General features: G+C 44.2%; 1 protein-coding gene across 1 annotated transcript in view; it reads right to left on the bottom strand.

Moving 5' to 3' along the window:
- Positions 1–14,028: 14,028 nt before the first annotated feature.
- The window catches only part of LOC115473714 (myosin light chain kinase, smooth muscle-like), a 673,403-nt gene continuing 660,977 nt past the window's right edge, over positions 14,029–26,454 (bottom strand). The window contains exons 32-33 of the mRNA XM_030208760.1: positions 21,665–21,796; positions 14,029–17,042 (exon numbers count right to left, since the gene is read on the bottom strand). Of these exons, the coding sequence (XP_030064620.1) occupies positions 16,780–17,042; positions 21,665–21,796 (395 nt within the window). The 3' untranslated portion in view covers positions 14,029–16,779. The remainder of the gene's footprint in view (positions 17,043–21,664; positions 21,797–26,454) is intronic.

Below are 26,454 nucleotides of genomic sequence, written 5' to 3'. Positions count from 1 at the left end.
CAGGCACGGAGGGACAGACGGCGTGTGCACATCGACGGGGGGGGGGGGGGGGGACATGGAACTGGAGGGGACGGCAATGGAGAGGACACTTGCTGCACAGGCCTGGATGGAGGGGAAGCCAGGGGACAGCACAGTTGCTGGATATTGGTGCATGCAGGGCACAGGAGGGTTTCTGGACATGGGTGGATGGAGGGGACAGGAGGGTTGCTCCGCCTGGGTGAATGGAGGGGAATAGCCTTGTTAGTGCCTGTTTCATTTGTTTCAGAAATGGGCCTTTTTCACTAGTATTGAATATTTGGTTGCTATGTTGCTAGGTATTTGAGAATACTGTTAGAAGCAGGATGCTGGGTTTTTGGTCTGGCCCAGTTCTTTTCATCTTAATGTTCTACAAAATAAATACCATGGCTTTTCAAATCTGGGTGACATCCATTGCAGTGTTTAAGACAGGCTTCCTGAGGCTATGCAATTTTTTTTTTCATTTAGGAAAAGATATAAAACTGAAACTTGCCATCACTGCCCTCTGCTGGAGAAAGATAGAAGCAGCACCTGCAATCTCTGTGGACCATTCATTATTCCACAAGTCTTACAATAAGCAGTCAGGCAGATTCCAAACTGCTGTAAAAAAAGGTTAACAAATATTTATTGGATATATTCAACAGATCTCCAGCAATTTTTGAACCCCCTTTGGAGCAAGAGAATCACAAGTGACCTCATTCTCAATACTATTGGCCTATATTAGTGCTGAGGTCATAATTTATTTTCTCAGTTTCTCGATTAGAAAATAGAAATTAAGTGAAGGACCTTTGTCTTGTCTGTGATTTTTTTTATCTATTTTTTTTTTAGATTGTAACATTCGGAAGCAGGGACTTGCTGTAAATGTGTCTGTAAAGAGTTGTATATGACTGGCAGTACTACAAAATTGCTAATAATAATAATAATAATAATAATACAAGTGTATTAATTTCAACTGGGGTCATGGAGGAATAAAGAGATGCAAACACAACGGTAGAGATGCACATTTGTTAGTGTGCATTCGATTTATTAGTATGCCTTAAAAAGTTTTACTGTGCAAAGTTTATTTAACATGAATTAACTGATGAATTAGGACACTGTAAGTCAATTAGTGTACGTTAAAACACATATCTAACAAACTCCATGGATGAGAACAACTCAGTTGTTTTTCAGTGCCACCTGAATGAATGAATAAAAAGTGCCGGCTCTCCTGGGATTTTCAACACTTCAAGGGTGGACACTGTCTTCATTTGATGCAAATTTATCTCATTCATACTTATCCTGAAACCCTGACTGGCTGTGGAGTCCCCAGGACAGATTGGGGAAGAAAACAGAGAAGAGTTTGTCCGTTTTACCTCATCTTGTACCAGGCTCATTACTGTCTATGTCATAGAGAGAGAGAGAATGGTTACTGAGCTTAAAAATGAGCCAGAGAGATCTTAGGACAGCAAGAGAGGTGATAGCAAAAGAAGAGCAGCCAGCGTGGTGGAGTGACTTAGTGGTTAGATTAATCTAACCTGCACTTCTGCCTGTCACCAACAGCACCCCTTTCTGCATACCCAGAATGATAAGTTGTAGTCCAAGTGGCCAACTACCTCGGGCGGTGCTTTGGTGGATAGAGCCAAGGGGGACGGGGCTGAGAACATGTCAGACTTTCCAGGAAAATCTGGGGATGGATGTTGTAATAAGGAAAATCACAAGGTGCTACAAGATTCTCAAAGAAGACACAGGTTAAAAATGTGTGAAACGTTTTTTATTGCTCAACGTTTAATTCAGAACTTTGTAGAATTAACTGTGAGATAGGCAATTCAGTAAACTGATTGATAACGGGGGGGGGGGGGGGGGGGGGATAGTTGAAATATTTACAAACTTCATATGAAATCTAAGACAGCGTATGATCCTAGTACTGGATCCAGTTTCAGTACCTATAACCTTCTTGGAATCTTTAAGGGCCCTGTTTACTAAGCTGCGCTGTAGGCAAGCAAACTTTTTATCGTGCACTAAAAATTAGCAAGTACTAATGCTAGAGACACCCATAGGAATATAATGGTTGTCTCTATCATTAGTGCACGCTAATTTTTAGCTCAAAAGCTAAAAAGTTAAAAAGTTAGTGCGCCTACAGCGCGGCTTAGTAAACAGGACCCTAAGAATCAACCAAAAAATGTTTTGCCTTTAGACCTGTTTCTGCGTCTCAGGTTCTGATAGAAACCCAATAGGATAAGTATTACTGAACCCAGTTTGTTTGTTTACTCTTGTAAAGAAAAAAGAATAAAAGAAAAAAATATCCATACGTGCTCTGGGATCCCAACTCATCCTTGTGTTCTAGCTCTCTTGTTATCTTCTTTTGTTCATCTGTCTTGACATAGCGGTTTTTTCTTTCTTCCAGCTTTGCCTTTTAATACCTGTGCTATCTTTAATCAAATAAAAGGGAAAGAAACTATCTTCCCTCTCTGTGTGCTCCTGGCTGGTCAAATAGCATTTAAGCACAGAACACTGCCCCTCACCCTAGTCCCTCAGATAGCCTTAAACCCATTATTCTGCCCAGGGAGGGTGGGAGAAGTCAAGGAGGTTAGATTGAGAACAGGAGATGGTAGGAGGCTATCTAGCCCATTATATGGGTTGAAGCCAGTAGGCGTAGCTTGCTGACAGCAGGCGGAGTCACAAGTACACCCAAAGCAATAACAAATTCTATTGAAAGCAATAGGGAAAGGGAAATGGGACTTGATATACTACCTTTCTGAGGTTTTTGCAACTACATTCAAAGCTGTTTACATATATTCAGGTACTTATTTTGTACCTGGGGCAATGGAGGGTTAAGTGACTTGCCCAGAGTCACAAGGAGCTGCAGTGGGAATTGAACTCAGTTCCCCAGGATCAAAGTCCACTTCACTAACCACTAGGCTACTCCTCCACTAGCAGAATTCCATGTTGAAGCCTGCCCTTGCAGATCAGCAATGCGGCCGCGCAGGCTTCTGTTTCTGTGAGTCCGATACGTGCAGGACGTTGGACTCACAGAAACAGAAGCCTGCGCGGCCGTGTTGCTGATCTGCAAGGGCAGGCTTCAACATGGAATGTTGCTAGTGGAATAGCAACATTCCATGTAGAATCTCAAATAGTAGCAACAGAATCTCAATAGTAGCAACAGTCCATGTAGAATCTCAAATAGGGAAAGGGAAATTGGACTTGATATACCGCCTTTCTGAGGTTTTTGCAACTACATTCAAAGCTGTTTACATATATTCAGGTACTTATTTTGTACCTGGGGCAATGGAGGGTTAAGTGACTTGCCCAGAGTCACAAGGAGCTGCAGTGGGAATTGAACTCAGTTCCCCAGGATCAAAGTCCACTTCACTAACCACTAGGCTACTCCTCCACTAGCAGAATTCCATGTTGAAGCCTGCCCTTGCAGATCAGCAATGCGGCCGCGCAGGCTTCTGTTTCTGTGAGTCCGATACGTGCAGGACGTTGGACTCACAGAAACAGAAGCCTGCGCGGCCGTGTTGCTGATCTGCAAGGGCAGGCTTCAACATGGAATGTTGCTACTGGAATAGTAACATTCCATGTAGAATCTCAAATAGTAGCAACATTCCAGAATCTCAAATAGTAGCAACAGCAACATTCCATGTAGAATCTCAAATAGGGTAAGGCAAATGGGACTTGATATACTGCCTTTCTGAGGTTTTTGCAACTACATTCAAAGCTGTTTACATATATTCAGGTACTTATTTTGTACCTGGGGCAATGGAGGGTTAAGTGACTTGCCCAGAGTCACAAGGAGCTGCAGTGGGAATTGAACTCAGTTCCTCAGGATCAAAGTCCACTGCACTAACCACTAGGCTACTCCTCCACTAGCAACATTCCATCTAGAAGCCTGCCCTTGCAGATCAGCAACGCGGCCGTGCAGGCTTCTGTTTTGGTGAGTCTGACATCCTGCACGTATGTGCAGGACGTCAGACTCACCAAAACAGAAGCCTGCGTAGCTGCGTTTCTGATCTGCAAGGGCAGGCTTCTACATGGAATGTTGCTAGTGGAATAGCTTGTATACACAAACCAGGACTTAAAAGCCACCTACTTCAAAAAAGTGCTGTAACCAACAGTTGTTTCACCAGTATTTCACCAATATTCCACCAATATAATATGTAATTTTTATGTGTAGAGTACCCTCAGATATAAACCACTGTAACTGCAGTCAATAATGCTGCTAAAACGTGGCATAGCACCTCTTTCATTAGGTAACTCTCACTCTGTTTTTTTGGAGAGAGCAATCTCTGCTCACATTTTTTTATGCTTCCCAATCACCACAGTGCTATAAAATCATTTATTTCTTTTAAAATATATACTAGGTGAAAAAACTGTGCACTTATCTCGTGAGTTCTTGCCTCCCTGGCAGAACTATGTTGCCTTGCTGACACAATAAGCAATTGCCTTCCCCTGGAACCAGAGACATTGCTAGTGGAATAGCAACATTCCATGTATAATCTCAAATAGTAGCAACAGAATCTCAATAGTAGCAACAGTCCATGTAGAATCTCAAATAGGGAAAGGGAAATTGGACTTGATATACCGCCTTTCTGAGGTTTTTGCAACTACATTCAAAGCGGTTTACATATATTCAGGTACTTATTTTGTACCAGGGGCAATGGAGAGTTAAGTGACTTGCTCACAGTCACAAGGAGCTGCAGTGGGAGTAAAAAGATTGTTAGAAATAATGGACTGCCTACGCGTGGTTCATCTGTAAAAAGTCAAAAGCTGTTCCAGTTGGATAGGCAGTGCCTTAAAGGCAATATATATATTGTACTTATTTGACAGCTTTTTAATTTATTTGAAATCATCCCATATATAGATATAAATATCATGATATCAAAACTGAATATCACTAAAACAGCTTCAAACTTTATTGTAGGTGGTGGAAACAGCACTAAAAAAGGCTGTATATTGTGCTCATTTTTCTACACTGTTCTATACAATACAGTAATACATGGCCAAATATCAGTGAGGATATTCTGTTTAGTTATGGGCTCCTCTTAACTGTTGTTGTAATCTTTCTTGGGAAGTCTGGTGTTCTAAAGTTTGGAATTAAAATTAAACTCTCCTTTCATTGGGGCGCATGGAATCACATCTTCAACTCATCTCTTTTGTACAAATGGATTATTCTGTTTTGAGAATGTTTCAGGGACAAGCGGTTTTCATAAGTCAAAATAACAAAAATAAATATTTTCTTTCATGCTGATCTCTCATTTGTTTAACTAAATGGGCTATAAGTCCCTAATGCAGTCCATTGGTTTTCTTATATTGTGTCCTTGTGATGACTTATACTATGCCAAAACTGGAAATACAGTGAGACAGAATAATAGAATTCAGTAACATCCATAACTTATTAATTAACATTATAATAGTGTTCGCATTCGGGTAATAACTGAGAAAATGCTGTTGAAAACTGACTTGAAGAAGAAATAAATAAATATATATATATCACAGAACTGGAAAATGTTGGCACATTTAGACTGACTCTGGATTTCTGCATGAAGGTAGTTCTGCCATCATTATTTAATAACTTTATTTTAAACAGTAGTAATAAACAATATTGGGTGCATTTTTATAATATACCACTGCATTCCACAAAACAAAAGGAGCAAGTTCTCACAAACCATCTTTCTCTTTTGATATAGGCACACACACACAAAAAAGATTTTAAATGCTCTTAGGTTTCAACCTAATTCATGTTTAATGTGGGATATAACTGCCATAAATAAGCAAACAAATAGAAACTCTGTTGAGCACCTGATTCTCATAACATGTCGTCTGTTTTAGTGGCCCTTTACCAGGAGAAACAAATCTCTGCACAAATATAACACATGCTAGGGTGTCCCCTCCAAATGACACACTGATTACGATTTATAACAAATTCCTACTCTACCTATGAAACGTTATTCCGTTATTATACTTCCTCTGTGAATATCAGTACGCTGTACAAGCTGACGTTTGAAAATATTAGATTAAATAAAAATGCTGCCAACAATGAAGAACAATGTGGATGCAGCAGCTCGTAGGTTTGTTTGCTTTGTTTTGAGTGTACACAGAATGACAGCTGCGAGGGGAAGGAGAAACATAGACTAACCTAAGTGGCTTCAACATTTTGACATCATGCCATCTCATGTTCTTAATCAAACCTCCTTGGGAGCACGGTTGCCAGATGGGCGGTTTTCCCGCCCAATTGGGCAGTTTTCTGCAACCCACCGCGGGAAACTTTTGCCCGCGGCGGGTTGCGGTTTTTTGGGCTCGTTTTGTTTTTTCTGTGCGGGTTTTGGGGCGGTTTTTCGGCCGGCGGGGGGTGGGGCTAATGGCAACAGAGGCGGGGTTTGTGACGTTTTGGGCGGGGTTTGCTGACGTATTGGGCGGGGCGATGACAGTGGGGGGGTGATGACGGAAGGGGCGGGGTTGATGACGGCGGGGGTGGGGTGATGACAGAAGGGGCGGGGTTGATGACGGAAGGGGTGGGGTGTGTGCGGTTTTTGGGCGGGTTTTGTGTGGGAATTTTTTTTTTATTTGGCAACCCTGCTTGGGAGGAGTGGAGCCAAAGGTACAGGAAAGAGGAAGTATAAAAGGTAGGGCCAGATTGGGGTTAAGGAGACCCAGAAAAGGAAGAGTTGAAGCCCACCACGACTTATGTCTAGCGACCATGACTTAGTTGAGGTAAGCCACTTTTGATGAGAACATTGGAGACTTGTAAGCCTTACCTAGAACTCAAAGAGAAGAGCTTACAAACTGTGTTTGAGGCATGGCAGTCAACAGCCTCAGGCTGTATTTGGGTCCTGTCAGCCACAGGCTCTGGATAACCCTGTATTCGTTAAAACTATACAGACTTTTCACCTTGTGTTCCTGGCCTTGTGATGTAACAGGCCTCAGGTATTTTTTTTAACGGAAAACTTATTTTCAGTTTTACACCTTTATGCGGCTGTGTTATTGCGTAGGTCTATCCCCAACCCTCGCTCGCTGGATCATAGCACCTAACCACGGATATTCAGAGGGAGATAACTGGTTATCTCCCGCTGAATATCTTGGTTAGCAGCTAACCGCTAACCTGTTATATCATATGACATAGCTGGTTAGGTGGATATTCAGTGCCAAACCAACTATGTTGAGTAGACAAAATAGGCCTATCTTTGACTGCTACAAAGTTAACTAGTTAGCACTGAATATCAGCATAGCTGGTTAACTTTTTAGCGGCCGTAATAAACCCAGATATTCAATGCTGGTTGCTGGAAATAGCCCGGCATTGAATATCCGTTTAACGCCAGTGGCGGATGGCAAACTTGCTGACCGCTGGCGGGTGAATATCAGGATCTTAGTGAATAAATGGTTTAGTGCACAACTACAGAGAGGTAGGTTATGGGTAGGTCGGTGTGTGTCATGCAGTTGTACATGAAAGTTACAGAATGCTGTCATTTATGGATTCAACTGTCAACTTTAGGTGCAGGCCATTGACACCAGCCTTTCATATGGTGTAAATGCTCTTGTCCAAAGTTAAGCCCACATGAGACGACGTAAGCCCTACTCTATAACGGCAATTTCATATGCAATTGCCGTTCCAGAACTGGCGCTAACCTCGGGATTCTATATATTTATTTATTTGTTGCATCTGTATCCCACATTTTCCCATCTATTTGCAGGCTCAATGTGGCTTACATAGTACCATAAAAGCGTTCACTAATTCCGGTATAAACAGTTACACAGTGATGTTGTGGTAGAATGAGGTTCATGTGGAACAGACATATTAGGGAATAGTATAGAGGAAGAGTTAAGTTATATCCATTACGTTCTTTGGTTTCGTAGTGTTGCAGGGTTTAGGTATTTAAGTAAGGTCGGTGGGGTATGCCTTTTTGAACAAGTAGGTTTTTAGTGATTTCCATAGTTTTGAAAAAAGATGGACGCCCATCTTTCGTTTTGAAAATACCAAGGACGTTCCTGGATTTGGACGTCCCTAGACATGGACATCTTTGACTTTCGGCGATTTTCGAAACCAAAGACGTCCATGTCTAAAACGTCCAAATGCAAGCCATTTGGACGTGGGAGGACCCAGCATTTCTAGTGCACTGGTCCCCCTGACATGCCAGGACAGCATCCGGGCACCCTAGGGGGCACTGCAGTGGACTTCATAAATTGCTCCCAGGTACATAGCTCTCTTACCATGTGTGCTGAGCCCCCCAAAACCCATTACCCACAACTGTACACCATTACCATAGCCCTTACGGGTGAAGGGGGGCACCTATATATGGGTACAGTGGGTTTGTGGTGGGTTTTGGAGAGCTCAGTTTCCTCCACAAATGTAACAGGTAGAGGGGTATGGGCCTGGGTCCGCCTGTTTGAAGTGCACTGCAGTACCCACTAAAACTGCTTCAGGGACCTGCATGCGCTGTCATGGACCTGAGTATAACATCTGAGGCTGGCATAGAGGCTGGCATGACATATTTTTAAAGATGTTTTTTGAGGGTGGGAGGGGGTTAGTGACCACTGGGGGAGTAACGGGAGGTCATCCCTAATTCCATCCGGTGGTCATCTGGTCATTTCGGGCACCTTTTTATGCCTTATTCGTAAGAAAAACAGGACAGGGTGAAAACATCCAAGTGTTCGTCAGGGACGTCCTTGTTTTTTTTGATTTTGGGTCAAAGACATCCAAGTGTTAGGTACGCCCAAGTCCCGCCTTTGCTACGCCTCCGACACGCTCCCTTGAACTTTGGACATCCTTGCGATGGATTTCCGCTAGAGACGTCCAAAATCGGGTTTCAATTATACCGATTTGGACGTCCCTGGGAGAAGGACGCCCATCTTGTTTTATGTCGAAAGATGGACATCCTTCTCTTTTGAAAATGAGCCCAATAGTGTTCTAAAATTCTAGCGGAACTTGACACATCCCGACTTGGACGTCTCAGCTCTAATTTATGAATTTTTTCTAAAATCTGCCTCTATGTTTGTGCCGATTTATATTTGTAAATGGCTTGTTTTTGAACATGTAAGTCTTCTTTAAAATTTCCTCCTAGGCATATACTTTTTTATGTGTGCATGCATTTATAAAATTACCCCCCATTAGGCACAATTTGTCATTAAGAGAATGCATATGAAAACACACATTTGTGGTCACAATGGCAAGGAAAGTACTATTGACACACACTTACACTGACACATCTCTTTCTGCGACCGAGGGGCATTTTCGAAACAATGTTCAAGCTAGAATTGGGACGACCTGTTCATAATGTTTAAACCCCCCCCCCCCCCCCATCCATCTTACAGCCATTTTCAAACAGGAAAAATGTTTGGATTTCCTGTTCGAAAATACACGAGAAGGACATTCTTGTGTTGAAAACGTCCAAAATGAACAGCCGTTTTTCAAAATGAAACATCCAAAACATTAACACCAAAAAAGCAGGCACAAAAACATCTGTCTGGCATCAGAACAGACATCTCTGCAGGGCAGTGGACGTAATACAACAGGACCCAGGTACAAATCCCACCTTAATTCCGTTATATGTGCTAAAGGTGAGATGCCGTCAGTGTTCTGCCACTGTTTGCTCCTCGGTGATATTGCTGCAGTGACGTGGTTAAGTACATGTTTTAAGAGTATTTCAATAATTATGGACTCCTGATGAAGGCAAGTTTTTTTCCTGAAATACTGCAGTGTTGGGTTTCTTTCATGATGAAGTAACCAGGAGCGTAGCCAGACTTCGGCGGGAGGGGGGTCCAGAGCCCGAGGTGAGGGGGCACAATTTAGCCCCCCAGCGCCGCCAACCCCGGCGCCACCATTGTCGACACCCCCCTGCCGCTGCCAGCACCACCACCAAATTTGACCCCCCCCCCGCCGCTGACCCTCTTGACCCCTCCCCCGCCGCCTACCTTTGCTGGCGGGGGACCCCAACCCCCGCCAGCTGAGGTCCTCTTCTTCCTTCGTTTTGTTTCTGAGTCTGATGTCCTGCACGACGTCAGACTCAGAAACAAAACAAAGGAAGAAGACTTTGGCTGGTGGGGGTTGGGGTCCCCCACCAGCAAAGGTAGCAGACGGCGACGGCGGGAGAGGGTCGTCGGCAGGGGGGTCCAGGGCCAAATCTACGGGGGCCCAGGCCCCCGTGGCCCCATAGTAGCTATGCCCCTGGAAGTAACATCTGTGTGCCACTGTTCCTTTTCACTAATATTGGATATTACTCCAAGAAGATTGTATATTGGATTTACATTTGGATGATAAATTGAGCCAGTTTACATCATCCTGCTTTGTGGTTTGGCTCCTTCCATCCTCTTTTGTTTAACCTTTGCACTGTTCTATGGGAGGATTGTTTTCCTTTGTGTTTGATATTTCATAAAGATGGGACAGTCACGCTGAACAATGTTACGTATATGCTCATAAACAGATTTGTCAATAGGACGGTTCTACCAGCAATTGCTGGTCGGTGGAGCATAGAGCCCGATTAGGTACAGAGAGGATAAGATAGCGAAAAAGAAACAATGGGAATACTGAAAAATGAACCTTGTAGGTTAACATGAGGAGTTTATAGATGATCCTGGTAGCAACGGGCAGCCATTATTTTTCTTTGAGCAACGATGTTGCGTGGTTCCATTTGGCTGTATTCTGGATCGTCTAAAGGTGCCTCAAGTCCTGCATTAGCTGGCCATTAGAAAGGGAATTACAGTAGTCCGATTGACTAAGAACCAGAGAATGGACTAAAATCCCAATAGATTTGGGGGGTAAATTCTATAAATGGCGCTGACAAATCTGTGAAAGAAAAAGATTGGCGTGCAGCGCTATTCAATAAATAGCATTCCGAGTTAAGCGCCATTTATAGAATAGTGCTTAGAGCCTATTCCCATGTCCAAAGTTGGATGCCAGTATGCTGGCGCTCAACTCTTGGCCATTGTTATAGAATAGCACCATTCCCATGCCCAACGCATGCAATTTTTTTGGAATGCCCCTGTCCCGTCCTCTTTTAAGTTGCACGCTAGTGGATTTGAGTGGTGTTCTAGAATAGCGCGCAAGAAGATGCACCTTCAAATTCCAATTATCATCAATAAACTGCAATAATTAACACTTCAATTTATTGCAACTTAATGGCTCGTTAGCTAATTGCGTGGGCATCTTTCAATCCATGCGCAAATTTCAATGCACATTTTTCAGCATCATATATAGAATCTGGGGGTTGGAGTCTAGGAGGGACCTTATTCTTTAAAAGGGTGTCTATTGATAAACTATGAAGTAACAGTGTGAAAATAACTGATAATGTCTTTTTTATGTTGTTTCAGGTAAAAATATGTCATGAAACACTGATGTTTCACTATCAGGCTTATTTTCGAAAGGGATCGCCGGTGATCTTCCGACACAAATCGGGAGATCGCCGGCGATCTCTCAATCCCGGCCAAATCGGTATTATTGAAAGCCGATTTTGGCCGGCTCCAATTGCTTTTTCGTTGCGGCGCTGGCCAACCTTCAAGGGGGCGTGTTGGTAGGGTAGCAAAGGCGGGAAGGGGGCGGGGCGGGGTTACGAGATGGCCGGCTTCACCTTATTATGAAAAAAAAGGCCGGCTCGAACGAGCATTTCGCCGGCTGGACTTGGTCCATGTATTTTTAGGACCAAGTCCCAAAAAAGAGCCCCAACTAACCAAACGACCACCGAAGGGAAGCGGAGATCACCTCCCCTTACTCCCCCAGTGGTCACCAACCCCCTCCCACACACAAAAAAAAACAATTAAAACATTTTTTGCCAGCCTGTATGCCAGCTCCCCGACAGTAGTATGCAGGTCCCTGGAGCAGTTTTTAGTGGGTGCACTGCACTTCAGGCAAGAGGACCCAGGCCCATCCCCCACCCCACCTGTTACACTTGTGGTGGTTAATGTTGAGCCCTCCAACCCCCCCCCCAAAACCCACTATACCCACATATAGGTGCCCCCCTTCACCTCTTAGGGCTATGGTAATGGTGTAGACTTGTGGGCAGTGGGGTTTGGGGGGGGGGGGGAGGATTTGGGGGGCTCAGCACACAAGGGAAGGATGCTATGCACCTGGAAGCTAATTTTGCTTTTTTTAAAAAGATTTTCTAAGTGTCCCCTAGGGTGCCCGGTTGGTGTCCTGGTATGTCAGGGAGGCCAGTGCACTACAAATGCTGGCTCCTCCCACGGCCAGAAGCCTTGCATTTCGCTGGGTTTGAGGTGGCCGGGTCCAGTTTCCATTATGGCTGAAAATCAGAGCCAGCCATCTCATCTATACCTGGCGATCTGCTGGCAATCCTATTCTAAACCCGGTGAGCGATTTGGCCGGCGCCAAGCGTATTTCAAAAATACGCTTGGCTCTGCCCTCTTACAGCGCCGGCCCCGAAGTTGGCCGGCCATCGATTTTGCCGGCGCCGTTCGATTATGCCCCTCCAAGTCAATTTTAAATAAAACAAGCATTAGCACAATTTTGACAACTTATTCCATTTTCATGAAGAATACAGACACATGCCTTTTCAAACAGACTTGAAAATTATATTTGGCTTTCTTATTTTAAATAAAACAGAGAGCCTGCAATGGATTATACAAACAGCGTTGCTTTGTGGAAATATTTATTCAGAAAGAGTGAGTAGCTAGAACTTGTTGTGTTCTCAATTCTTGCAATCCAGATATTTTAATAGACTCAGAAACTGATCTTGTAATTTTGTTAAGGTAAAATTAAAAAACCAAACCAAACAAAACAAAAAAAAAAACAAAGCAAAAAAAAAAATTAAAAAATTGCCTAAGCACAGTTAACAGTGAGAAAAACTCTTGTCAGTTTCAAAACCTTCCTTTGAAAGGGCGCTTGTGTCAATGCTGTGGTTATTTTACGAAAAAGTTTGGGTTTTTTTTTCTTTACCCATTACAAATAAGACATGCCTGCAATATAAACTAAGCAACAACAAAAAAGCAAAGTGGTCATAAAAACCAGTTGTGCGATCCACCGTGCTAGAGTCAGAATTCAAATATGATGCATAAGACTAGGTAATATCAAATATCCTAAGGTTGATAGTGAAATGACAGCGTAAACAAACACATAGTTTTTTTTTTGTTACATTTGTACCCCGCACTTTCCCACTCATGGCAGGCTCAATGCGGCTTACATGGGGCAATGGAGGGTTAAGTGACTTGCCCAGAGTCACAAGGAGCTGCCTGTGCCTGAAGTGGGAATCGAACTCAGTTCCTCAGTTCCAAAGTCCACCACCCTAACCACTAGGCCACTCCTCCACTGTTGCTACTATTGGAGATTCTACATGGAATGTTGCTATTCCAACATTCCATGTAGAAGTCGGCCCTTGCAGATCACCAATGTGGCCTCGCAGGCTTCTGCTTCTGTGAGTCTGACGTCCTACACGTACATGCAGGACGTCAGACTCACAGAAACAGAAGCCTGCGCAGCCTTCTACATGGAATGTTGCTAGTGGAATAGCAACATTCCATGTAGAATCTCCAATAGTAGCAACATTCCATGTAGAATCTCCAATAGTATCTATTTTATTTTTGTTACATTTGTACCCTGCGCTTTCCCACTCATGGCAGGCTCAATGCAGCTTACATGGGGCAGTGGAGGGTTAAGTGACTTGCCCAGAGTCACAAGGAGCTGCCTGTGCCTGAAGTGGGAATCGAACTCAGTTCCTCAGTTCCCCAGGACCAAAGTCCACCACCCTAACCACTAGGCCACTAGTTAGTTTGCTTGCCCCTCTTAAAGTCCACACAAAGTTTTGTTACAGATACAGCCTTGAAGTTCAAAATGGTCTTCACACACACAAAATCTGGAAGAGGATAAAATAGTTAAAATGTATATATATCTATATATCTATATCTATTTGGAATGATATGCAGCAACTCTCTTTGGACCTCTGTATGCATATCAGCTTATGGTATCTGATATTACCTGCACACAAATAACAAAAGGCGGAAAGTGCGAATTCTGTGGAAGTACTGCAAAGTCCGTGTGCATAAATCACTTTTATTGCTGATGAGAAGAGATCACAGTTCTTTTTCCGGGGGGGGGGGGGGGGGGGGGGGGGGGCGTTTCCCCTCTTTTCTGTTTAGCTGTGAGGTGTCTCTGAACCGTGTCAGAACATTCCATTTCTCATATCTTCCATTATATTAGCAGACACGGTAGGCGTTTTGGCATACCAGGTAAGGGCCTATCCATGCAAACCTAGGCATACCTACAATTGCACTTTATCTTCGGCTCACAATTTTCTGATTTTTATCTCCTTCTCTTAGACCAAAGTATTCTCTGCTGTTGCAGTTGAAGAATGTAAGGATGCAGAAATATTTAAAGAGAACGATTTTGTGTACATGGGTTTGAGCTCTGTTTTTTTGGCATGTAAAGACATACAGTTGACACTGTAATGGAGTGATTCATTGATATTATTTGGTTTAGTTTTTATAGATGTACTATTTTACGATAATATCTAATTTAACTGCTGAAGCAAAACCAAAGGACTATTCATTCTTCTATGAAAAAGGAAGTTTGTGGAAATACACTTTACGTCTCTCTTAGATTTGTGATTTGCCTTCCAGTAAAGTTTTGGCTTGCTTGTTCAAAAGTCAGTATGTCACACCAGCAAGCTTTCCTCGAGGAAAAGAACGGGTGAGTGGAGAGCGGCACAATGCAAATTTGGGAAGAGAGGCCAAGCCTTAGCGCAGAATGAGATTGACACGAACATTAACATGTGCTGATTTTCACGTAATTCCAGCGCAAATTCTAATTGTGAAAAGAAAAAAAAAAGCTCAGCTCCTTGATAAACAGAGCCCTAAGGCCAGGGGCCTTTCTGATACAATTCCAAAATGAACGCCAGAATGGTTTATGCAAAGATATCTGAAAAAGATGCATTCAACCCAGACTACGTTTCTGTAACCTATGGCCGTCTCCAGCTAACATCATTTGAAATCTGTTTTTGTAATTTCTCCAGAAATGGGGGACTTAACATTTTGCCATTCTGCACACTTACTTTTATGTATCTGTTTGTCTATATACATATACGCATATGTTCATATACAGAACAGTCCTTATGAGGACAGCACACAAAACCTTACCAAAGCTGCACTTACCAATCTAAACCTCAAACAATGCATAAAATGTAAGAGGTCTAGAGCTAGATGATCAGATATCTACTTGTTTCTCTGGGTATTTATTTAAATTTATGATTTAACCCCTATCTCAAAGGCATTCAGAACACAGGAACTATTGGGACTGCAAATCTAGAGGTTTTGGGTAAGTGTTAAATCTGGACTAGTCCAAAAGTCCAACTTGAAATGTTTCATTAAGCATATTGGCACTTAAATCTTTTTTTTTTCTGTACTAGTAATGTTTATGAGGACTTGAACGATGATGCAATGTTTTTTTTTTCAATCTATATAACTAGTTTCTACAATCCAGTAGTCCTCATAAGGGACTTTGTCAAACTTTCCTGCCGATGTATGCACCGATTAGTCCATTTAGAAATAGTAAAAAATGTCTCAAAGTAATTTGTCACTGTGAGACATTTTTTTTTACAATTATTATATTTCATGTCTTCACACTCATTTTGGATTTTGTAGTGGACCCTATTAGTCCATATAGAAATACATCTGCATACTTAAACATATATACTGTCCTCTACCCTCTATAGAGTATTCACAGCTAACATTTCACATCACTATATGAAGTATTAAATAAACTACTACCTCAGTAGACTTCTACATGTTCAGTTACTTTTCTGGCCAGAGAAAGAGTGAAGCCTTTTGCCAAAGGCAGACAGCTATGCTTCAACCTGTGGAGTTTTAATGCTACATCCCAGGCTCCAGTAAGTAGGTGCAGCTGAAAAATACATTGTTCTGTAGCTACTAAATACTCTTCCTCACTTCCTGGTGAGAATTTGGGTTTGTGCAGATGGTGAAAACTTTGTGGAAAGGTGAATGAACATAGAGGATACGATGGAACCCAAACAACCTTAAGACCTTTAACCAGACTGGGCCCGTACTAAGTCAATGCATATTGGCAGAGTGCCTTTCAGCTTAGTGTAAGGTCACATGCAGGCTAGCTGAGAGGAAATCTATTTAGAAACATGAGGCTGTATGTCCTGAAGAAACATGCATGTTGTACAGATAACATAGGTATGCTTGGGAAGGGTGGCATTAAGGTGAAAATGTACCTGGAGTATGGTGGTAGGGAGAAAAAAAATGTGGTTAGAAAGAAAACATCCAGAGAGTTTTGATAAGACCAAGGCGCGTTTGGATCAATTTTCAGCAATATATTAGGCACTAAACACAGAGAAGAATGCGTCAGGAAATCTATGTTCTAAATATACAGAACTGCTGAGGTCATCTGTCAAAAGATTTCTATGGGGATCGATACGTAAGATACCCTAACAACTGGGCTAGCAAGGATCCCCTCTTGACGAGCAGTGGCTTTAGGGTTTTATCATCAATTCTGCTTTGTCTTAGCTTTTGCTAACGATCTCACAGAATGAACTGCTTTAAAACTCATGTAATTATTAAAATGGTGGATCAGCGCGAGCTGGGCATCCAAGATCTGGTTTTCTTAAATTAAATCTGATCCCTACAGCAACATAAAGTGCCTGGCAATCCAGAGTAATGCCCTGAAATACAGCAAACAGGTGTCAACTGATCACGCTGAAGAACCCACCTCTGCCAAAAACCTAAACCAGGATTCTTCATTGTAGGTGAACCTAACAATTCATTTTACACAGTCACAATGAACAGTCCCCTAGGTTGTGATGTTGGACATTTCCCCTCCTTGTAGATGTTTCATTCTTCTTCCTCCTCCTCCTCCTCTTCTTCTTCTTCCTCTTCCTCATCTTTTCCCATCACTTCCACAATCAGCTCTGCAGTACAAGTTGCATCCCCTAAGCTGTTAACAGCCTTGCAAGTGTATTCAGCATCATCATCCCCACAAACCTCCGAAATGGTCAAAGCACAGTTCCCATCTTCGTCATAGTCAATCTGGAAGTGGCGGGTCTCCTTGATCGGTTGACCGTCTTTGTACCAGATCACCTCAGGGTCAGGATAGCCTGTAATATGACAAAAGAACGGTGGTTTTTACCACTTGTTTTCTGTTTAACATTTTAGGAAATTCACTTGCTCAGAGATTTGGTGGAACAAAGGCATAATACGGCACACGTGAGAAATGGTTTTGCAGCTCATTTTTGAAAGAGAAGGACGCTCATCTTTCGACACAAACCGGAGAGAATCGGGGATGACCTCCCCTTACTCCCCCAGTGGTCACTAACCCCCTCCTCCCCTAAAAAAACATCTTTAAAAATATTTTGTGCCAGCCTCAAATGTCATACTCAGGTCCATCACAGCAGTATGCAGGTCCCTGGAGCAGTTTTAGCGGGTGCAGTGCACTTCAGGCAGGCGGACCCAGGCCCATCCTTCCCCCCTACCTGTTACACTTGTGGTGGTAAATGTGAGCCCTCCAAAACCCACAACAAACCCACTGTACCCACATCTATGTGCCCCCCTCCACCCGTGAGGGCTATGGTAGTGGTGTACAGTTGTGGGTAGTGGGTTTTGTGGGTAGTGGGTTTTGTGGGGCTCAGCACACAAGGTTTGGGAGCAATTTATGAAGTCCACTGCAGTGCCCACTAGGGTGCCCAGTTGGTGTCCTGGCATGTGAGGGGAACTAGTGCACTACGAATGCCGGCTCCTCCCATGATCAAAGGGCTTGCATTTGGTCGTTTCTGTGATGGGCATCCTTGGTTTCGATTATCACCGAAAATCAGAAACGACCAAGTCTAAGGATGACCTAATTGTCAAGATTTGGGCGTCCCCAACTGTATTATCAAAACGAAAGCTGGAAGTCCATCTTGTTTCGATAATACAGGTTTCCCCGCCCCTCCACCGGGACGTTTTGCAAGGACGTCCTCAGCAAAACTTGGGCGTCCCTTTTGATTATGCCCCTCATTGTGTGTCACAATATTTATCAGTCCCCTTTTCATTTGATTAAATAAGTCACAGACAGTCTTGGTTTTTGCACAGTAACATTTATTTTATATCATTTCACTCCTTACCCATACATCCATTTCACCATTCACGTATTCATTACATTTTTTTAATCCTTGTTAAGAGTTGACATTAGTGGATATGTTTAATTTATCTGTATGCAAGCATGTATTTCCTGTTTCTCAGTGAGCTATTAGAAATTCATAGTATTATGTTTGTTAAAACATATTAGTCAACCGACAGTGACTGCAGGTGATACCAAACACTCCTACATAACACGCCAATCAAATTTGTGCAGGAGTTTCTTCTTTTTAAAAGGCATCTTAGACATTACCGACTTTTTAAAATACACCCCTGTATTTGCTCTATTAGGGCCCTGTTTACTGAGCAGCGTTATAGGTGCATTAATGTTTTTAACGCGCATTAACCATTTATGCATGTTACCCATGTACATGCCTACAATATCCCTATAGGCGCCTACATGGCGCCTACATTCTCAGTCATTTTTTAAAATTTCATTAGCAAATTATATCTCATGAAGGCAAGACACTCTTTCAAGTAAAATCATCACAGAATGGTTCACAGTATGAGGTTGCGCAGCGTTTTGGAACTGTGTAGAGACAGACGGTGTGATCACTCTTTTATTTTACATATATCAATGTAATGTGATACTTCATTTTTTAAATGCGCATTGCGGGCTCCTTTTACTAAGCGGCAGGAAGCCTAACAGGCTCGCTATACAGGAAGTACCGCCAGGCTACTGCAGCAACCTGGTGGTATTTCCCACCCCTAGCACGCTGTCATTTCCGGCGCTACAAAAACGCGGAAGCCCTTACTGCCAACTCAGTGGGTGGGGGTAAGGGCCCCACCCCCTGAAATGGCCACGCGGCAAGTGCTTTACTTGTCGCCTAGCTATTTCCTATATGAAAGCAAGACTTCTCTTTTACCAGCTGCGGTAAAAGGGGGCCTTGGCGTGCATGTAAAACACGTGCCGATGCCAGCGCTGGCCCCCTTTTGTCGCAGCTTGGTAAAAGGGGCCTTGTGTTTTTAAACACCTTCCCCCCCTCGATATTCAGCACTATGTAACCGGCCTGAATGACTGCTGACCGGTTAAATAGTGCTTAACTACCTTATATGCCCATATTCAGCTGAGAATAACCGTCTACACTCCGCTTAATATTCCCTCTTAGTGTCTAGCAGATAGCTGGTTATATCACCCGACATCAGAGGCGTATCTGGACATCGGCGGGAGGGGGGGCCAGAGCCAGAGTGAGGGGGCATATTATAAACCCCCCCGGCGCCGCCGACCCCCCCGCCGCCAACTTTGACCCCCCCCGTGCTGACGACCCTCTCCACCCCTCCTCCCACCGCCAACCCTCCCTCGCCGCCGTCGCCTACCTTTGCTGGCGGGGGAACCCCACCCCTGCCAGCCGAGGTCCTTCCGTTGCAAAGCTGGCGGGGGACCCCAACCCCCGCCAGCCGAGATCCTCTCTTCCGTTGCAGCAAAGCTTCCTTCAGTTTCAAATTCTGAGTATGACGTCCTGCACGTTGTACATGCAGGACGTCAGACTCAGAACAGGAAGCTTTGCTGCAACAGAAGAGAGGACCTCGTCTGGCGGGGGTTGGGGTCCCCCACCAGCAAAGATAGGCGACGGCGGGTTGGCGGCGGGAGGGGGGTGGAAAGGGTCGTCGGCAGGGGGGGTCCAGGGCCAAATCTACGGGGGACCAGGCCCCCGTGGCCCCCACGTAGATACGCCCCTGCCCCGACATAACTGGCTATCCGCCGATTTTTTAAAGCTGGCGTAGCGGCCATATTTCGCCGCGTGAAAACATGGGATATCTTTGGCCCGTCCTGGCCAAAAATAAACTGGTTATTCAATGGCGGTCACCAGACATGGCACAGCATTGAATATCCGGGCTCAGCACCAACTGTGAGAGTTAGCCAATCTTAACGCCCACGGTCTGAATATCACAGTGGAGGCAGTGCATGCAAATCTCTCTCATGAATATTCATTGTACATATCCTGAAAATCTGACTGGCTGGATTGTCTCCAGGACCAGGTTTGGGAACCACTGCACTATACATTTATTGCAGACTAGTAAAAAAAAAGGCCCGTTTCTGGAGCCAATGAAACGGGCGCTAGCAAGGCTTTCCTGTGGCCCCCCCCCCCCCCCAACCCGTCGTCGATGTTGGTGAATTGCTCCACCTCCGCCCTCAACGTCATAACGTTTGACGCGAGGGCGGTGAATTGCTCCGCCTCCGCTCTCAACGTCATAACGTTTGACGCGAGGGCGGGGCCCAGAGACTGTGATTTTTGAGGCTTCAGAGCTTCGAACATACGAACCTTGGCTTCAGTGACGTCAGAAGCCAATAGAACGTTGAGGGTGAGTTTTATATATATAGATTGTTTCTTCATTAAAATTGGCACGTTATGATCTATATATTTGTCCTTTTTTTTTTTTAGTAATGTCATTTATTAGTGTTTTATTATCTATTTTGCTTCTTACAAACAACTAATTTTCATAGTAATCAATTCTATACATACTGATAATTTATATGCTATGGTACTTACATGTCCTTTCATAGAATAGTGCATAGTGCACTTACATGTGTAAGTGGGGCTTTTCTGTGCACTTCAGTGACATTCCTAGGTTGGCTGCCACCCAGGGTGCAACCCACAGTGCATCAGTGGCGTAGCTATATGGGGCCACGGAGGCCTGGGCCCCCGTAGATTTGGCCCTGGACCCCCCTGCCGATGACCCTCTTGACCCCCCCTCCTGCTGACGACCTTCTTGACCCCCCTCCCACCGCCATCCTTCCCCCGCTGCTGCCGTCGTCGCCGTGGACTACCTTTGCTGGTGGGGGGACCCCAATCCCCACCAGCCGAGGTCCTCTTCTTCCCGCGAAGGCTTCGTTCTGTTTCTGTGAGTCTGATGTCCTGCACATACAACATGCAGGACATCAGAAAAAGAACGAAGCCTTCGCGGGAAGAAGAGGACCTCGGCTGGCAGGGATTGGGGTCCCCATCAGCAAAGGTAGCCCACGGCAACGGCGGAGGGTTGGTGGCGAGAGGGTTGTCGGCAGGGGTTGTCAAAGTTGGTGGTGGTGGTGGGGGTCAGCAATGGCGGGGAGGGAGTCGGCGGTGCCGGGGGGGGGGGGGGGGACTAAAATATGCCCCCTCACCTCGGGCTCTGGACTCCCCTCCCGCTGAAGTCTGGCTATGCCCCTGCAGTGCATCACCTCCACCCCCCCCCCCCCCGGGCACACCATCTCCTGGGAGTGCAGGGAGCAGTCACGCGGCTGTCGGCTCTGTCAGTTCCTTGCCCCAGTACAGGAAGTAATGTCAGAGAGAGACCGGCGGAGTTGATAGCCGCGCGGCTGCTCCCTGTACCCCCTTGAGGCGTACACCCGGGGGGTAATTGCATGTGCCCAGTTATAGAATTGTCTTTCACACTCCTAAAGTTAGGAGAAACAGGGGTGAATTTAGGGAGGGGAAAAAAAAGGAGTTTAGCACTAGGCTGATAAATTTATGTAAATGAATGGCAGGCCTAATTTCTGAGCATAATTTTTAAGCACATCAGTACAGTCTTGCTTCCGGCCAATTTCTGAAAAGAAGAGATAGCAGCAAAATAAAAAAGAATAGAAGGAGACCCCACCTCCAAAAAAAGAAACAAAAAGGCACATTACCTTCGATTTTACAGTCAAATCTAGCAGCACTTCCTTCTACAACTTCCATATTAGTCAGTGTCTTGGTAAAGTAGGGTTTGACATTGGCCTTTTCTTCATCAACTTCTTCAAGGAAAACATGAGCAGCATCATCTGAGAGGGCACCAAAACGAGAGGTTACAACATGACATAGAGGGGCATTTTCAAAAGAAACGTCTAAATAAGAATTTGGACGTTTTACAAAGACGTCCAAATTCCAAACAGGAAAGAAGGTCATTTTCGAAAAAGATGGACGTCTATCTTTTGTGTTCGAAAATACTATGGGCGTCCTGTGATTTGGACTTCCCTTCTTTTGGTCCATTTTCGAACAAAAGGTGTCCAAATGCAAGATGTCCAAAACAGAGGAGGAGTGGCTTAATGGTTAGTGCAGTGGGCTTTGATCCCCGGCCACATGGGTTCAATTCCCACTGCTGCTCCTTGTGACTTTGGGCAAGTCAAATGCAGAAGGAGCATTTTTGGATATGACATCTAAGTCTGAATTTGGACGTTTTTTTGTAAAACGTCCAAAATCAGAACAGGAAAGGTCATTTTCTACAAAACAAAGTCTATCTATTCTTTTTGAAAATGTTGTTTGGAAAAATGTTTTGTGATTTGGGGGAGTAAGGGGAGGTGGTCACCTGGCCATTTGGGGCACCTCCTGTGTGGACTAGAGGAGTAGCCTAGTGGCCAGTGCAGCAGACCTTGATCCTGGGGAAGTGGGCTCAATTCCCACTGCAGCTATTTGCTATAAAAACTGGTCTAGCTCAAAACATCTAAGTTTTAGTCTTGGACGTCTTTGTTTTGTCCATTATTGTTGAAAGACGTCCATGTCTTAGGAATGCCAAAGTCTCGCCTTGAACTCATCCCTAGCACGCCCCCTTGCGATTTGGACGTCCTTCTGATGAACTTCAGAGAAAGACGTCCAAAAAGAGGTTTCGATAATACTGATTTGGATGTTGCTGTGAGATAAACTTCCAAATGCTGACTTATGTCACTTTTTGAACATCTATTTCATTTGAAAATGAACCTGATAGTATATCCCAATGTTTTGTGAATATGATCATTTGCACTAACATACTAACATAGTAAATGACAGCAGATAAAGACCTGTACGGTCCATCCAGTCTGCCCAACAAGATAAACTCATTTTACATGGTATGTGATACTTTATATGTACAGTGGGGGAAATAAGTATTGATCCCTTGCTGATTTTGTAAGTTTGCCCACTGACAAAGACATGAGCAGCCCATAATTGAAGGGTAGGTTATTGGTAACAGTGAGAGATAGCACATCACAAATTAAATCCGGAAAATCACATTGTGGAAAGTATATGAATTTATTTGCATTCTGCAGAGGGAAATAAGTATTTAATCCCTCTGGCAAACAAGACCTAATACTTGGTGGCAAAACCCTTGTTGGCAAGCACAGCGGTCAGACGTCTTCTGTAGTTGATGATGAGGTTTGCACACATGTCAGGAGGAATTTTGGTCCACTCCTCTTTGCAGATCATCTCTAAATCATTAAGAGTTCTGGGCTGTCGCTTGGCAACTCGCAGCTTCAGCTCCCTCCATAAGTTTTCAATGGGATTAAGGTCTGGTGACTGGCTAGGCCACTCCATGACCCTAATGGTGCTTCTTCCTGAGTACCACTTTCTTTGGTGGTGGGGGGGGGGGGGGGGGGGGGGGGTGGGGGGGGGTGGCCTTTGTGCCTTGGCTGTATGTTTTGGGTCATTGTCGTGCTGGAAGACCCAGCCACGACCCATTTTTAAGGCCCTGGCGGAGGGAAGGAGGTGTGTCACTCAGAATTGTACGGTACATGGCCCCATCCATTCTCCCATTGATGCGGTGAAGTAGTCCTGTGCCCTTAGCAGAGAAACACCCCCAAACATAACATTTCCACCTCCATGCTTGACAGTGGGGACGGTGTTCTTTGGGTCATAGGTAGCATTTCTCTTCCTCCAAACACGGCGAGTTGAGTTCATGCCAAAGAGCTCAATTTTTGTCTCATCTGACCACAGCACCTTCTCCCAATCACTCTCGGCATCATCCAGGTGTTCACTGGCAAACTTCAGACGGGCCGTCACATGTGCCTTCCGGAGCAGGGGATCTTGCGGGCACTGCAGGATTGCAATCCGTTATGTCGTAATGTGTTACCAATGGTTTTCGTGGTGACAGTGGTCCCAGCTGCCTTGAGATCATTGACAAGTTCCCCCCTTGTAGTTGTAGGCTGATTTCTAACCTTCCTCATGATCAAGGATACCCCACGAGGTGAGATTTTGCGTGGAGTCCCAGATCTTTGTCGATTGACAGTCATTTTGTACTTCTTCCATTTTATTACTATGGCACCAACAGTTGTCTACTTCTCGCCCAGCGTCTTACTGATGGTTTTGTAGCCCATTCCAGCCTTGTGCAGGTGTATGATCTTGTCCCTGACATCCTTAGACAGCTCCTTGCTCTTGGCCATTTTGTAGAGGTTAGAGTCTGACTGATTCACTGAGTCTGTGGACAGGTGTCTTTCATACAGGTGACCATTGCCGACAGCTGTCTGTCATGCAGGTAACGAGTTGATTTGGAGCATCTACCTGGTCTGTAGGGGCCAGATCTCTTACTGGTTGGTGGGGGATCAAATACTTATTTCCCTCTGCAGAATGCAAATAAATTCATATACTTTCCACAATGTGATTTTCCGGATTTAATTTGTGATGTGCTATCTCTCACTGTTACCAATAACCTACCCTTCAATTATGGGCTGCTCATGTCTTTGTCAGTGGGCAAACTTACAAAATCAGCAAGGGATCAAATACTTATTTCCCCCACTGTATACCCGAGTGTTGATTTGTCCTTGCCTTTTTCAGGACATAGACCATAGAAGTCTGCCCAGCACTGTTCTTGTACTAAGTTCTGAAGCTAACATCGAAGCCCCTTAAAATTTACACTCCAGCCCCTCCCTATCTATTCAGTCACGATCAGGGCATAGACCGTAGAAGTCTGCCCAGCTCCCGTTTTGTTTCTCAATTACCGGCGTCGCAACCCAATCTCCGCTAAGATTCCACGGAACCATTCCTACTAAACAGGATTCCTTTGTGTTTATCCCACGCATGTTTGAATTCCATTACCGTTTTCATCTCCACCACCTCCCGCGGGAGGAGATGAAACGGTAATGGGATTCAAACATGCGTGGTATGAATTCTGAAACTATGGCAAGAATTGTTTGGAAGTCTTAGGCAACATAAGAATCACTGTGTATGTTAGAACAAAGCTATGGGCTATATTCTATAACTAAGCATGCCCACAAAAACACCCATTTCTCCACCCATAACCACGCCACTTTTTGCCTGCATGTGTTAGAAGTTAGGTGCACTGCGTTACAGAATATGCTTAGCGAGTTTAGCACGTAAATTCTAATTATTGCTTGTTAAGTGCTGTTATCAACTCTAATTAGCTTGCTACGCCAATTAAGTTGCGTGCATTGTTATAGAATCTTGCTGGATTTCGGCACGGATCTCTAACCGTACTATTTAGAATCTGGGGGATAGTGCATAAATGCAAAGGAAGTATTCTTCACATGAGTTGGACATATGTATGTTTACCACTTATGCATGCAACTTACATAACATGCTCTTGCTGCATTTATGCAACCACAGTTATGCCAGGTCTATGTTGCAATAGCATTCTAGATGCTATTATAGAATGGGTTCTCACTACACGGCACTGGGACCTCTAAAAGGGGTTGCCCCAGTTATGTAATCGGCCCCATTGTGTGCAATTCTAGAGACTGCACCATCAGAAAGACATAAATCAGATAGACTTGGAGCAAAGGGAGGCCATTAAAATGGTCAATAGTCTCTGTCATAAAGCTTAAGGGACAGACAAAGGTCTAAACATGTATATTCTGGAGGAAAGATTGCAAAGGAGATATATAATACCTCTAAGGTATAAATGCAAAGGGTTTGCTGTCTGTAACCAGGTAACTCCTGGGTCCACCTTAGCTCCACCCCTAGACCAAGCTGGCATTAGCCGGCTAGTGCTAGGGCAAGCAAGGCTAGTTTTCAGTGGCATTATCCAGGTTATGTCAGCCCATAGTATTATAATGGATCTGAGCTCCTGGAAAGATCTGACCATTACTTGGTAGGGGAAGTTCAATATTTGTAAAATGTTGATTCTCCCCCAGATTCTCTTTTTACTCAGTTATCATTATACTCAAAAAAATTATTTCCAGGACTCCTGCTTATTTATCTTCTTTAATCGCTCCTTATACCCCATCTCCCTTCTGTTCCTTTGGTTACTGCTCTCAACTCTACTTGCCACTCTGCTTTTTTCTCTCGGGGGCCCCCTTTCCTTTGGAATTCCCTCCCTGCCTCTGTCCCCTCAGAACAAGCCTATTTATAATTCAGATCTGCCTTAAAAACCCACCTTTTCTCTCTGCTTTCCCTTCAGGATCCTAGGACAGTGGGGGCTGCCCTCAACATTGGGGAAACTTAACTTTTACCTTCCTGGTAACTTTCTATTTTCCTCTTTTGCTTTATAGTTCTTTTATTTTCTCTGGTTTATATTTTAGTCAGTGAACTGCTTTGACTGATACAACTGAAATACAGTATATATTGTTTGGCAATGGAAAGGATTTGAAATAAGATTCAGCACATTATCTTCCCTTAGAGAAAAAGGACGGAGAGGTCTTTTTTAACTTCAAGATATATTATTGTTGTCTATTTCTGGTCTCTTTCTTCTTCCTATATCCACTGGATTGGACTGGAGAGTCTGACGGCCCATCCT

The sequence above is a fragment of the Microcaecilia unicolor genome, chromosome 7 (genome assembly GCF_901765095.1).
Source record: "Microcaecilia unicolor chromosome 7, aMicUni1.1, whole genome shotgun sequence".
NCBI lineage: Eukaryota > Metazoa > Chordata > Amphibia > Gymnophiona > Siphonopidae > Microcaecilia > Microcaecilia unicolor.
Note: the sequence above shows the minus strand (reverse complement) of the source record. Positions and strands in the feature narration are given on the sequence as shown.